The sequence below is a fragment of the Phalacrocorax carbo genome, chromosome 6 (assembly GCF_963921805.1).
Source record: "Phalacrocorax carbo chromosome 6, bPhaCar2.1, whole genome shotgun sequence".
Taxonomy (NCBI): Eukaryota; Metazoa; Chordata; class Aves; order Suliformes; family Phalacrocoracidae; genus Phalacrocorax; species Phalacrocorax carbo.
This window is the reverse complement of record NC_087518.1, coordinates 60,577,168-60,591,665: the sequence shown is the minus strand read 5'-3', so window position 1 is coordinate 60,591,665 and position 14,498 is coordinate 60,577,168. Positions and strand designations below refer to the sequence as shown.

At 41.3% G+C, this 14,498-nt stretch overlaps 1 protein-coding gene across 1 annotated transcript in view; it reads left to right on the top strand.

Moving 5' to 3' along the window:
* The window catches only part of PLPPR5 (phospholipid phosphatase related 5), a 283,981-nt gene that overhangs the window by 197,469 nt on the left and 72,014 nt on the right, over positions 1-14,498 (top strand). The window contains exon 14 of the mRNA XM_064455578.1: positions 13,215-13,347. Within this exon, the coding sequence (XP_064311648.1) occupies positions 13,215-13,347 (133 nt within the window). The remainder of the gene's footprint in view (positions 1-13,214; positions 13,348-14,498) is intronic.

The window sequence follows — 14,498 nt, the reverse complement described above, 5'->3', positions numbered from 1 at the left end:
ACATGTGGCATACTGTTTTAATGAGGAATATCCACTGTGAACACGCTAGTCCTTAATATTCACGCACAGTACAGTGAACATGGTATTGGAGAGGGACGAGGCGAGCCACAGCTGTAGCACTTGCTATCTCTGATCAGCCACCTGGCTTTGCTAGGGTCAATTCTGCTCACCAACAGGTGGCAATAGGTTTATTTTCAATGTAAAGCACTAAGAAATCTGCTGTAGAAAAAATTACTGTAGGTATTAAGTTTTTTTTTAAAAAATCTACTATTAATCTAATAAATTGTTCAGTATTGCTTCAAAATGGACTTTCTATCCTGGATGCCATTTCCTGGGGTATAAGGCATCCTAAAAAAACCCCAAACCAGTCCCTCTGGTTATGCTGGGTAAAAACTCAGTAGGCTGTGGATTCCACTTCTGCTTACCATTCTGGACAACATACACCATTACCTGTCATTTTGCATGTATTGTACAACACTTATACAACAGATAACTATGATACATTTATACATTTTGTATTTATATGAAAATTACAAAGAATGGTTTGGGTTGGAAGGGACCTTAAAGATCATCTAGTCCAACCCCCTGCTATGGGCAGGGACACCTTCCACTACACCAGGTTGCCCAAAGCCCCATCCGACCTGGCCTTGGACACTTCGAGGGATGGGGCATCCACAGCCTCTCTGGGCAAACCCATTCCCGTGCCTCACCACCCTCAGAGTGAAGAATTTCTTCCTTGTATCTAATCTAAATCTACCCTTTTTCAGTTCAAAGCCATCACCCCTTGTATTATCACTACATGCCTGTGTAAAAAGTCCCTCTCCAGCTTTCTTGTAGACTCCTTCAGGTACTGGAAGGCTGCAATAAGGCTGCTGTATTTCATTAACCTTATACTTATTAATGTACAACCAATTATAAATGCAATATAGCTATGTTTTAAGGGCTTTCTTCTTTACAAATAGTATTTTTCATCTCTGCAGATATTAGTTCTTGGTCTCACCCCTGTAGGGTTAAGGAGGATGTATGAAGGCATTCATTCCTAAAGTAGAGGTTTTGGTTTTCTAAATTAAAAAAAAAAAAAGCCGTCAAGCTCAGAAGTCAGCCCAGCAGTATCCTGCTGTTCCGAGTCTTATGTCTTTCTCTACATAACATTTTCAAACACCCATTGTTTTAGGCTGGTAGGTTTCATGCTGTCTCTAAAAGGGATCTGAGTCATACTCTTTTTTTGTCATTCAAATTCTGAATATTGTTATGAGGGCTTTCTTCGGTCAATTTGTAGTTTGCCTCTTTATAAATCAAGTATTAAATATTAGAACCAGTAAGTGGAACTCAGCTTCCCCGTATAGTTATTTTTGGTAGTGATAGGGATTTCTGTGACCTGTCCAAAGCAATTTAGGGCTCAGACATGACTGAATTAATCCTCCTTAAAGAATTGTTAATCACAGGTCAGCTGAGCTGCAGTCACCGACCATGGGCAATTTGCAGCCTGTGGGGAGCAGGAGGTGAAGCACTTGGGCTTGACATGCTTTAATTAAGACTTAGGCCAATACACATTACATTTGTGGATTTTTCAGAGTGGGTGCAACAGACTGTCCAGAACATGGCTCTGCTGACAAGTGGGGACCTCATACGGTCAAACTGCTGCTGGCTGATGTCTGACGTCTGACCTCCCCCATTGCAGAAGTGCATGGCTCTGCATAAGTTCATCTCTGCACAGCAACGTGCAGACGTGCCCCAGCTTCAGCACACACTTAACAGTAGTTTGATCATACTTGTATAGATTGAGCTTGGTGTCCAGAGCCTCTCCACTGTTCAGTTTCTGCCTCTCCTGTTCCTACGGGGGTTGTCCTTGGACTTGTTGGGGTGTTTCTGGGCTCTGCGATGAGGCCAGGCTCGAGGCTGCTGCCATCGTGCATTCAGACTGCACAGACATGAATCTGAGCGTCCGAGAGGCCCAAGGGAGGAATGAGGAGCTTGTGCTGCATCGTGCTGTAGGTGACAAGCATGCTCATGTGAACGCACGAAGTGGTGAAGACAGTCCGGCTGTTAGGCTGGTCCTCCTTGCCCCTTCGCCAAGTGCTCACGTGCGGCTGGAGTCGGTCACGGGGACTCTTTCCAGAGCATTTAGCAAAGGCAGATGAGATTTGTAGGCAGACTGACCTTGGGGTATGTAAGTAGTTCGCGGACATCTGCAGCTGGCAGAACGAATGTACAGAGCTGGGTTGTGAGCTCGGTCAGGCTTTGCCTTGGTAAACGGCTCTGGCCACCCAAGCAGGATGTACAGTTAGCCTTCACTGCCTAGCTGTCAAGTGATAGTTGTGAAACCAGGCTTCTCTGTAAAGCACCAAGAGATTTGTGCATGAAAAGAATTATACAAGAGCTAGGTATGTACTAATTGTTAATTCATTATCTTGGTACTGGTGGGGTTTAATCACATGCTTCAGTGCAACTTGAAATAGCAAGGCTTTCCGGAGATGGAACAGTGTGTGTGAATGAGCATGGTGCTGATAGAATCTGTTTATTGAACCACATTCATTTCAAGAGTCAGGATTGTAGTTTTACTCAGCGTTTCTTATGTTTATGAATTAATTGTGGTTGTTGTGTGATTAGAAGTAGAAGGAAATCATAAAGCAGACACTCTTTCTTTGAAAAAAGTCAATATATTTACATATGCGAGTGTGTTTGCGCAATGTGCTCCCCGAAAATAGTCACGTTTACATGGTCGATTTGTACCCATAGTTTAGTTCATATGTGTTTTTAACCTTGAATGCCAGTGGCAAAAAAGTAATGCCTGAAAGAGTGAGTTCCCCCACCAGAACACCCTTAAGAGGTTATCATATCACCAAATGTGTGAAAGCACCTTTCAACACAGCATGCTTTGAACTTCTCTTTCTAGTAATAACTTAAGTGCTCAAAGAGTGAGAGATTACACACAACACTGATTAAAAACACAATATAGGTTCATACATTTACATAACAAGTATGTATTTTATCTGACACCCCTTATTGTCTTCACAGAGAAGACCGAATGCCAGCTCTTACAAAGTCTGCCTTGCAGACAGCCAGTGTCAAAGCTTCATAGGATCTAAAATTTTTAGACTCATTCATCCTTAAAACACTTCTCTCACTAGTCGAGTTTTTTTGAAGACAGCTGATAAAGCCAGCAACACGTTCACTATTATTTTACGGTTCTCTGCAAAGGAGGGGATCCTTGTTAAGGTAAACCATTATGCCCTAGTTTATGGGTGGAAGGAGATACAGTCACATATTGAAGAAGAGTAGCTGGGCTTACTTTGGCCTACAGACTTCGCAATTAGTTTTCAGAATACCACTGCATGCCTAAAAGAGCTGTTTTTATACTCTGCTGTCTTCACAGCAAAGTATACAATCTCCCCTCTGTCTTGTAGGCATTTCCTGTACTAGGAATTTTCTGCTAAAATTTCCCACTCTTGCTGCTCCTGTTTCAGCTCATTGGCTGCTGTGTTAATGAGGGCACTTGGGACTTCCTCTTAATTCAAGCACTGCATTGTGTAAACTCCTAAACAGGGTCAGCTAACATAGTGTTGCCAGCTGCACATCTGCAGCCATCTGGATTTGTGGCAGGAGCAGTAAAATAGACATTGTGTGGCAGAGCTGAAAGAGTGACAAGAGTGGTGCAAATCATATTTGCAGAAAACCATAAAGTAAATGCCCCATAATTGATTTACAGGATATAGAGATTCATTATGGAAATGGTCTTTCTACATGTGTATGTATCAAATAAAGACAAATGGGATACGCTACTGCTATGCGCTGTTCTGTGAAAAAGCTTGCTGGGTAATTCACTACCTTTGTTAAGAGAAGAGGTAAGTAATTATTAAAACTCCTGATGCTCAGAAACAGTTCTCTGCTCCCACTTCTGTGCCTTCATTAAGATTCCCTTTCTCATAAACATCACTTCAGTATAGTAATTTATTATAATAACATTCTTAAGGAGAAAGAACTGCACACTGAAATTACAGCTTTTGAGTGTGAGGAGAGAGATGCCAGTGAATGATCACATGTTGTTTTGTATCTGGGGGGTGTCTGGAAGAGGGACTTGTGATCTCTTTCTTTCTGATCCTTTCTCACTGACCAGCATCTCTAGTGACCATTCCGGGAATAACATCATGGGTCTGCCTGAAGTCACTGAAGCTTCGGAAGTTACCTGTGGTAGAGCCACGGTTTCATTTGCGTTGACTGTGTCACTGAAGTGTCAAGACAAGTTGAGACTCTACTTTTCTTTGAAAACTTTTATTTGGTCCTTTGTTTCCTGGATTTCACAGGAACTAGAACTGTGGATTGATACTGTCAGGGTTTGTTACCCTGCAGTTTTACTGCTGGTTTTATGCTGAATGCACATATTATGCCCAAGTACCCCCGATGTGAGACAGCTCAGAATAAACTTGTAGTTCTAGATCAGATGCTTCCCATGCAATGGCTTTTACAGTGTTTTTAACTCATTTTTAATGACACCTGGACCCTTTGCAATAACATTCATAATATGAAGACTATAAAGTATTATGTAAGAATAATGACTTCAAGGTAATACGTTCAGGAGCGGGCATTACAGTTTTGGACTTTTCTGATTTATCTGACCTGTTAAACCTCTTTCCTGAATATTTAGCGCTACTCCTCTGTAAAATTGGCTTGGCTTCCTGGTTTTGTTTTATTATCTTATTGGGATGGCATTCACAGCTAAGATCTGCTTCCGCTTTCAGGTATTGCTCTTAATCTAGAGTGCCATAGGTTTTCACAACCAATCCAGCCCCCGTTGAATTTAGTGGCGATGTTGCCTTTGATTTCAACTGGAAAAAGATAATGACCTTAATGTATTTGGTGGGCTGGCAATTATACTGTAGCCTAAGATAATTGGCAAGGAAGAGATGCTTATACAGAGGCCATTATAATAGGATGGAGCTAGTTATGTGCTTTCAAAGAAAGCTATGTTATTGTGAAGAAAATTTTTAATAAAAAGGTGTAGAACTGTTTTACTGAGCTGTCGTCTTAAATTTATCATTATGAATCAAATCTAATTGACAGTAACGAACATAAGCAAAAAACAATTACATCTGTATGTTTTGAAAACACATGTATTTTGCCACAAAAATCCAGAAAACAATTTTTGTGGAAGCTTATAGGTATTAACCGTAGGTGCAGCCTGTTTTTCTCATCGTTATATTAAAACACAGGGTGCTTACGCTGGTACAGTGTTCGGTCCTTCAGTTTCAGTTGTTTGATGACGATGGCATTTCAGTGAAAGTGGCCTGCCTTGAACTGATCTCGGGAATAATGTACCTGCAAAGTGTGGCTGGCCTTGAGCAGAAGTGAGATAGAAGTACAACAGTGTGAAAAGTGGGAAATTAAGATATTCTCCTTCCTCCAAGCCTCTGAGAACAGTTGGCTCCAGTCATATACTGACTGTAAAACCACGGCTTTGTGACCAGAATCTTTAAGAGATGCCTTTTATGTGATCAGTTTTTATTCAAACAGGGATGAAAGACCGTTTATGTTGAATTTTGCAACTGAATGTTCATCCTGGGTAGAAAAGTGCAGTTGTGTAGATCACCTAAGGTTTAAAGCATGAAGTAACATCGCTGTTGGAAATAATCATTGGTATGGCTGTCGTAAGCATTGGTGGTGTGCTCATCAAGGAATAATGTTTTCAACATGCACAGAAGGGTTAAGAAACTGATCTCCCTCAACAGACAGAAAAAAGTACTGTTTTCTTGGATGGGCAATAAACAAAGGGATTACCAAGGCCAGGCCATAAGGAACCATGGTCTTTTTCACATGTATCACTTGAAGCCCAATAGAAGACTTCCTAGATACGGCTGAGTGCAGATCTGAACATGCTGTATGGAATTCACCTTCTGATAGGGAAGAAAACTGGTAGGGCTTTGAACATTTTGTTTGCCCTTTGCCAATATTATGGTGTTTAAAAGGTTGAAGCTAAGCACCTGAGAAAAGAAACATTTTGATGTGAAGTTCTTTTTCAAAATCCCTAATGAAGTAATTATATGTAACAACAACCTTTTTCAAGTATCACTCGGAGATCAGGAGACTAAAATTAGTTGATCTCCGGTCATATTACAACCCATCTTCCTAATGAGGTGAAGTGTGAAGCTTGGAAACCTTGGATGTTGGCATCCTTGTTTTTGTAAAAAGGAAATGAGCATAACTTAAAACCCTTATGAATTCCGTGTCACAAGTACCTTATCTGGAATATTTCAGCCTGAAGTTACTTAACCTTTTGAAATGTGCATTGATGCTTTTGGAAGGCACTTTTGAATCAACTCTTTCCTCTTCCCCTCTCCATTTTAAAATGAAAATTACTATTTTTTAAGATGTTGAGAATTTTCCCTAGATTAGTTCCTTTTTTCTAGCTTTTGGGTGTTATTTTTTTTAAATTAGAAAAGCTCAGTGCATGGGCAAGAGTTCCCACCAAAGTCTGTTATCTACTAGCTCTTGGAATGCCATCACCAAGAATACTTGCCTCAGTATTGGGAAACTGTGCCAGCAGTTAGATAGTTTTAGAGCCAGGTGCCAGACACTTATTTGGCCCCCAGACTGCCACGTTAGCATTACTGAGCTTGTTTTCCTAATGTCTTGGCCGTTTCTAATCCCCTGGAGAACTGCCGTGCACGCAGCTGGATACCCGTCATCTCACAGCGATATAAAGGTTTAGTAGACGTGAGTTAGGGGATGTAATGCCAAGCGCAGGGGGTGAAGCCGGCTGAGTGCGGGCCGGAGCTCCCCGTGGGGCTGCTTGCTCGGCCCTCGGCTCCTGTCACGGAGCAGGAACCGCAGGGCCCCTGTCAGGTACCAAGCCTCGCCCTCTCTGGTGGCGGCACAAGGCCCTTCTCTTAGTCGCACTCAGAATAGCTGGGTCCTGGTAACTGTTTCTCAAAATGATCTTTTATATAACCGAGGTTTGCTCCGGCGTTGTGCGATTCCGGCCCTGGTGCCGGCGCTGCTGTGCAGAGGCCTTGCCTGTTGGATAACGCAGGCATGCTCTGGGGGAGACGCCATTTACGTGCACGATCAGTGCTCAGTTAGGGGGAAAAAAGAAGAAAAAGGGCAGGGGGAGGCAGCTTTTAGAGACGCTGTAATTTGAAATATTTCACTTTATCTCTCATATGGTAAATTAATGAATGAAGATAATTCAGGAAACGATGTTGTCCGTGTCTCTCTGGTTATGTGCTCATGGGGTTCACTTGAAGCTCGCTGGTTATAAATGTTGGGGTCCTATGTGCTGCTTGCTTTCAAATAGCAATAAAATCTTCATGAAGTGAGCAACCTTTACCATTGTTACATACTGACTATGAGCACAATGGGCTACAAAGAGCAATAAAGAATGTTTGTCGCTGTCAGAAGTAACGTTAGTGTTTAGTAGCATATAGCCATACTCTGCACTACAGAGAAATAAGTAAAGCAGATAGTATTTGACTGTTATAGCAGTATAAGATTATATATCTTTTTCTTCTGTAAATGGCCGTGACCAAACACGTACCAAGCATTCTATTAAGATGTTGATATTTAAAAAAAAAAAAATGAGAGTATGTACTTTGAAAACAAAATCTACTGGAAAAAAAGGTTGCGTGTTTTCTTTCCCCATCTTTCTCTAGAAGAGCAATTTTCTTTCCACATCTTTTCTCCAGACCTTCAGAAGCTGCTATGAGGTATGGTTCTGCATCTCCATGCTGAATGCAAGGCAGGGGGGGTATTTTGTATTTACTCAATAGCAGGCAGATTTATCTAGGATTTATTTTTTTCATTTTCCTCAAAACTACTGGTCATTTTTTACTCTAGAGAATGTACTTCTGTGAAAATCAACCGGGGCACTTGCTGTCAGTTTAAGCAAGCAAGAAGCAATGAGGACAAGAAAAACACAAAGAAAATGGCCTCAAGGGAAAGCTCTGCATAATAAACTTGAAATTGCTGCTTCTGGAAATACTGTTGCTGCTTTTCCTGCCAGGGCTGTCACCTCACGCAGCAATTTTAGCTTAAAGCGGAGAGTGGAGCTTATCTGCAGCATCACTGAAGACCAAGGTTTAGGCTGCTAGATTTTTACAAACTCTAGACACCGCTATGCTTTGTGGTGTGTTGATGGTGTTTTTAAAGGGGAGATAGCAAGACAATGGGCTATTTCTGGCCTAAAAGTTAAGAAGAAAAGCTCAAGAACAGGAACAACAAAGCCTATGGAAGCCATATTTTTAAAAGAAATCTACCCAGCACATTTTAAGTGGGAACTCACAAGTGAAATGAATGGGAGGCTGAACAACTTAAATGAGAAGGATTTGCCTAGATGCACAGAGATCACCCCCAAGATTCTCAGCTCCAGTTCCCAGCTTCCCTTCCTGGCTGATAAGGAAGTTCATTCTAGAGAGAAAAGCAGAGCTGTGGACTGCCAGAGATGCTCATTCCCTAAAAGGACAATCCCTTGCCATGTTATTGCTTGAAGACGGTCTCACGGAAGCCTTGGTTAGGGTTCAAGTCATGCCTAAATGAGAGAAATACAATGAATGAGAAGCCAGAAGAGAAATTACAGTGTGCAGTATTGTTGTTCTTAACTTGAAGTTCAGAACAGGGATGAATATTTAGTGGTCTTTTTAATGCAGTCACTGCTTTTCAGTGTTACTCATCTATCGGAGCCGTTGCTGTAGCTACAGCATAACCCTGAGAATTGGCAGAGAGAGAATCGTGTATTCTGCCACGTTCCCTGGCCCATATGAAATATTTCATGAACACTTGTATACCCTAAAATAGGTGTTAGCTGGACAGATCTATGAATGTGTACACAGAAATTTCTTTCCTAATCCCAGATAGAGATTGTCAGCCCTAAATTTCAGGATTTATCTTGTTTAAATGCGTTAATATACCCTCAGATATCTTGTCATCCGAATGAATGTTTGACTTGAATCCTGGGCTTTTATAGGAAGTCATGTCATACGTGAGAAGGTAGTCCATAAAATAAACCTCATTAGTATTTCAGAAGTGAAGAATTAAGGTCATTTATTTATATAAATAGGGCTGTTGTAAACCATACGTGACACTAGGGGAAGTTTGTTTATGGAGTCAGTTTACTGGAAAATCAACAAGGTCGGAGCTGCTCTAGCTCTAATATTTAGAATGAGTCAGGTTTGACATTTCAAGTTGAAAAAGAGCTCAGAATTTAGAACCAAGTTAAGAATATACTGGATGGATGATTTTGGGAAGGACAAATTAGATTTCCAAATTGACATGCAGTGCTAAAACTAGGAACAGCTTGCCCGGATTCAGAAAAATGACTAATACAGAGAAAAACTGAACTTATTTGGGAGGAAGGAATCAGTGTAGGGAATGTGTGCTAAACGCCGTAAGTATCCTGTACAGAAAACAAGGAAGGGGGCAGGTATTGGGTGGTTGGCAATAAATATATTACTAGTACAAAACCACCATGAAAATAACCAGCTAATAAATTAATCAGGAGCTAAGAGGTGAAACAAGAAGAAATATTAATTTTAGGTCTCACCCCTCCCAAACTCTGTTCCTGGCTGTTGAATGGGTTGTCACATCGCAGACAGGAGACGATTGCCATGGAGATGGTTATAAGAACTTTTCCTGTAATTTAGGTTTTGCTGGGTTAATATTTCTTTGCCGTGCTTCCACAAAAAGAAAGGATTATCTAGGTGCTAGTTATGAAGTATGTAATAATATGAAATATCTTTATGCAGGGTCACTTTTGTCTTGTTCCTGTCACACTTTATATTGTGAACCAGGACTAAAGGCCTTCCTTGCAGTTACAGAGGGAAGCTGTGGCAGAGCAAGGACCTGATTACTGCCCGCCAGAGCTTAGGCTGATACCTGAAGGGCGATTGTTCTTGCCTTGCTCCTTCTCGTAACAGTATGTACGCTGCATTTTTATCTAAGGACCGTGAAAATTATGTATTTACATGTTCTTTAGAATACTGGAAAGCCTGCACTCTGTATTGTTAGTCTTAGGTGAAAATTGTTCTTTTCCTTGTACTTTACATGCTGTAATTATATGTCAAAAGGTTTTCTCAGCCTTAGGGAAGGACGGCTTCTGCTTTTAACAGCTGTTAAAATATCTGTGAGCTAAGAATTTTAGTATCTGTCATTCTTCAGGAAATATGTACAGTGATCTAAAGTAGAATAAGATAAAAGATACTTCTAATATTCTCACTTTTTTCATTGCAAATTATATTTCTATACCTGAATTTGAGTAGCTCTGTCCAAAAGTTTGTTGTCAGAGCTTTCAGATTCTCCATTGCAATCCTTCCCTCCCAGTTTCAGAATATTCCAGAAACTTTTTGCCCCAAGACTTAGCCAAGAAGCACAAAGTAATTCTGTTATATTAAAGGTCACTTGTTGACAGGTTGCAACTCTCCTACGCGGTGGAAGGGGCAATGGCGGTCCCTGCGCCAGAGGGAATACGGAAATTGTTCCTTCCTGAAATATACCAGGCATGCAAATTATGGAAAAGGGCTAGAGGGAGATCGCCCTCCCTTTCCTCTACCCTGTAGAGCTGATTATTGCCGGTGGTGCTTGAGAGAAGAAGGGGAAGGAATTGCACTGGGAAGTGGAATCTCTCCTGGCACTTACTGAGATTGAAAAAGATTTCTGGAACATCAATAGGCTGATTATTGAGATGAGCAGTGCTTGTGCTGAAGGATGGAGGAAGAAGAGCTTTAGCTGAGCTGCCAGTACAGAAAAATACAGAACCTGTATTTATTGCCAAATTCCAGAGGGATTCTATCAAAGTAAAGCCACAGAGGCACAGAGATGAATGCCTGTTGTGCTCAGTGGCCTATCCCACTCTGATTACTTCTAAGGGTAGAAAACTAGGCCTAGTATAGCGAAAGTTTTGCCTTTAGCAGAGTTCTGCATCGTTCTGACCCTTGCACCTACGTACCCAGTCTAAGAGTATTTTTGTTCAGCTGAGAACTTGAACGCTGCTCCCTGCTATTCTTGGAGCAGAGGGTTTTCTTCATCCAGGTCACTATCAAAGACAGGAAACGTAACAAGGAAAAATTGTTGCCAGCAGCAAGGACCTAGCTGCAGCTGGTGAAAACAGGTCGCTGGACGTGAGGATCTCCTTTGCTGAAACTGAATGAGCCGTTCTCCCGTTTGCTGGCCCCAGCTTCCCTACCCGTATTCCTAGGTCAGCAGATTCCGAGGCTCTGCTCGGAGCTGGAGAGTTGATCTTGCTGGCACACTTTCTCTTCGTGTTCTTGCAAAAGGTTGAGAAGTGTGTATCACAGGTGCTTCCCTTGTGCTGGGTTCTGTGTTTTCCTGGAGTTTGGAAATAATTTTACTGAAATGTATTGAGTTAATCAGCAGAATCTGTGTTCAAATCGCCTGGTCCTTGGTGTTTCATTATTCCAGAGGAAAGAAGGGAGTTACTGTGAGTCATAGTAAAAATCTTAGTTTTCAGTTCTCACCTTTATGAATCATACTAGAACTGTTTTTGTTTTGTTTTTTTTTTTTTAATGAGAGCTGAAGGGGTCATTGGGCTGAATTCTCCTTATCATCGTCATAATTTTGATGACCTTGAATTCAAGGTTGAGTTACATTTCATATGTATACTGATGATTGGTTAATTATAGATGAAGGAGTTGTACTTCACTATGCTGAAAATTTGCTTGCATCAAAGTGTAGAGAGAATACTTGTTAGTTCTCATATCTAAATTTCTGTTTCATCTAAAACTTCCAGTAGGATGTGAAGCCGGTCTAAAGTAACAGATGATGACTGTTTCTGTGACAAACTGAATTTTGCTTTTTGCACCCTTGCCACCACCGTTATTCTTGTCATTTGTGGCACATTATTTATAAGAGGCACTTTCCTCCTTTGTGTGGTCACAATTTAGGCCAAAGTCATCTGTGTAAATCTGCAAATAACTAAGGCAGGCCATTAATTGCGTTTGTCCTGTTGACACCAAACTGTGCTTATGAGCCATCGCCCACAGGGGGTTTTTTGTACCCAGTGCTGCGTGTGGAACTGTTCCGACCTATTGTGATAGATGAAAAGGTTTATAATTTCCTGTTAGGTTAAAGGTTTAGAAAAACATAGGCAATGAATCAGACTTGATGGTGTTACTCCTTGTATTTGTGTAGTATTAAGACTTCAGTTTGCTGGTCTATATTCCTGTTTGTCAGAGAGTGATGTACCTCTCAATAAGCTTTACTGCTCTTCATATAGAAGAGAGGAAGAGCCTTGCCTTTAAGTCCCACAGTGAATCAAAGTTGGAATACAGTGATCAGTATTTGACCCTTCTGCTCTAATCTTTTTGATCATACCTGCGGTACCTGCCCTAAAGCTTCAGTGTCAGAGGTTTAGATAGACACACGCTTGAGGCTTGGCTTTGGCTATTAAGTCTCAAGACCATAATTGCCATGAGTAAATTAAAGGTCATGTTTTGCTGTACAGGTAAAAAAACCCGTTATTTTACATTCAAAAATTGATATTTTTCTTCTTCTATTCGTGGCTTTTTTTATTTCGTCAACTGTAATGTGAATGATCTATAGATATGAGAACTTTATTCATTTTAGTAAGACGAATGTGAAACAGGTCGTGCTTAATGTTAAAATATCAGTGGTGACATTTCATTCATGCATGAGGAACAAAGCTAAAGCTAGAGTTGATAAACTTAGCTGGCAAAATGTGAATCAAACCCTGTTAAGTACCTTCTGGCAAACCAATCCTCTGATGTGAACAGCTCTGTTGTGATTTTTTTTCTTTTATTTTCTTCCCCCTTCCTATTCCAAAATTCAGAGCTCAACCCTGAGAAGTGCTGGGTGTCAGTGAGAGCCACGTGGGAACTGAAATCTTCAGCATCTTCCAGGATTAGGCCTTTACCTTGGTCCACACCTTGTGCATTGTGCGATCTGTTGTTCTTGAACTAACAGATTTCATTCTCTTTCTCCTCATTCTGAAAATTAGGTTATGTTATGTTGATTCCAAGTCCTGGTTATAGAAGTTTATTCTCTTTCAATGCAAATAAAGAAAAGAAAGCCGTAAGGCATAATTCCCTCATAAGAAGATTAATGTATGGAGCTTGGTTCACTTCTGTTGTCTGTTGTGCTGATTTGGTCTTGTTTCCTTAAGATGAGATAGCCGTCTCTGTAATATTAGTTTATTTTACTTGTTGTAATCTCATGTACCATTTCTCTCCCCTTTTTTCTCCTTCCCTAAGATTATCGTTGGAGAAACTGCAGTGTTTTGTCTACAGTTAGCTACAAAGGATTTTGAAAACCAAGAAAAAACAATATTAACTGGAGACTGTTGTTATATAAATCCACTGGTGCGCAGGACCATCAGATTTCTTGGTATGAGCAAAATTAATGCTTTTGTTTTTCTGAATGGTGAGAGTGACCAATTATGTCTTAATTTTGACCTGGGGCAAATATTCAGGTAACTGTACAGCATTTCCTGTGTAGTCAGCTCAGGTGCAGTGAGTTCTCTCCTTTTGGGTAGCAAATGAAGCTTTTTGGAAGTTTGGATAAAAAATAGTTACAGAATCAGCAGTAAAAATAGAAGAAATTAGGACCACAAGGGAGAAGAATAACCAGCAGGCCTGGAGTAGGGTGAAGTCAAGAAAGGAGATAACCTAGTGCTGTGTCTGTAGTTGATAGTTCTTTTGGTTATGTGCACACGTGGCAGCGGAAGTTGATGATACTGGGATGTAACGTGTGTTTGGAGCCAAGCCTGGTTTAGGCGCTTTCTTAGCCTTGAGGTTGTATTATAGTCTCTAGTAGAAAACTGTACAAAATCCATGCTCCACTGAAGTCAGCTGGAACTTCCCCATTGACTTCAGTAGATACGAGATGTCAACCTTTCTACTTAGTTCATTGTAAATGTGTTTGGAGGGGGAAGTGCCACCGCTCAAAATGGCTATTGACTATTGCCAGACGCTGCTTTTTTCATACATGCAGGGATGCCACAGCAGGGCTCAGTTCTGTTGTTTGCTTCTCACTCACGGCTGTATCTAAGAGAAAAAGCTGGAGGAATGAAGCCTTGGGCAGCTAATCCTCCTGCATGCCCCAGTCGCAGGGGGAGGGAGGGGATGTGCAGCTGTGTCTGTATTTGCAGTGTTTGTGTAACAGCTGTGCCTGCCTGCTGAGAGCGCGATTGCTCGCTGTCACGCCGGAGTGCTACAAGTCCTTAAGAATGAGACTGTCATGCATTGCATCATTAGGGTGGGAAAAGACCTCTAGGATCATCAAGCCCAACTGTCAACCCAACACTACCATGTCTCCTAAACCATGCCCTGAAGTGCCACATCTATACGGTTTTGGGTAGCAAACAAAGGTCCAGAGGAGGTGGGGAGTGATGATAAGGCCCTCATGCTCCAGTTGCTCTGTGTGTAATCAGTGCCTGTGTTTCCTTCCCTCTTGGTGGGCCCTCCTTGCTCACAGAAGCAAAAAAAAATCGGGAGGGAAGGGATGGACAACGGCCTCTGCACTGTTCTACCAGATAA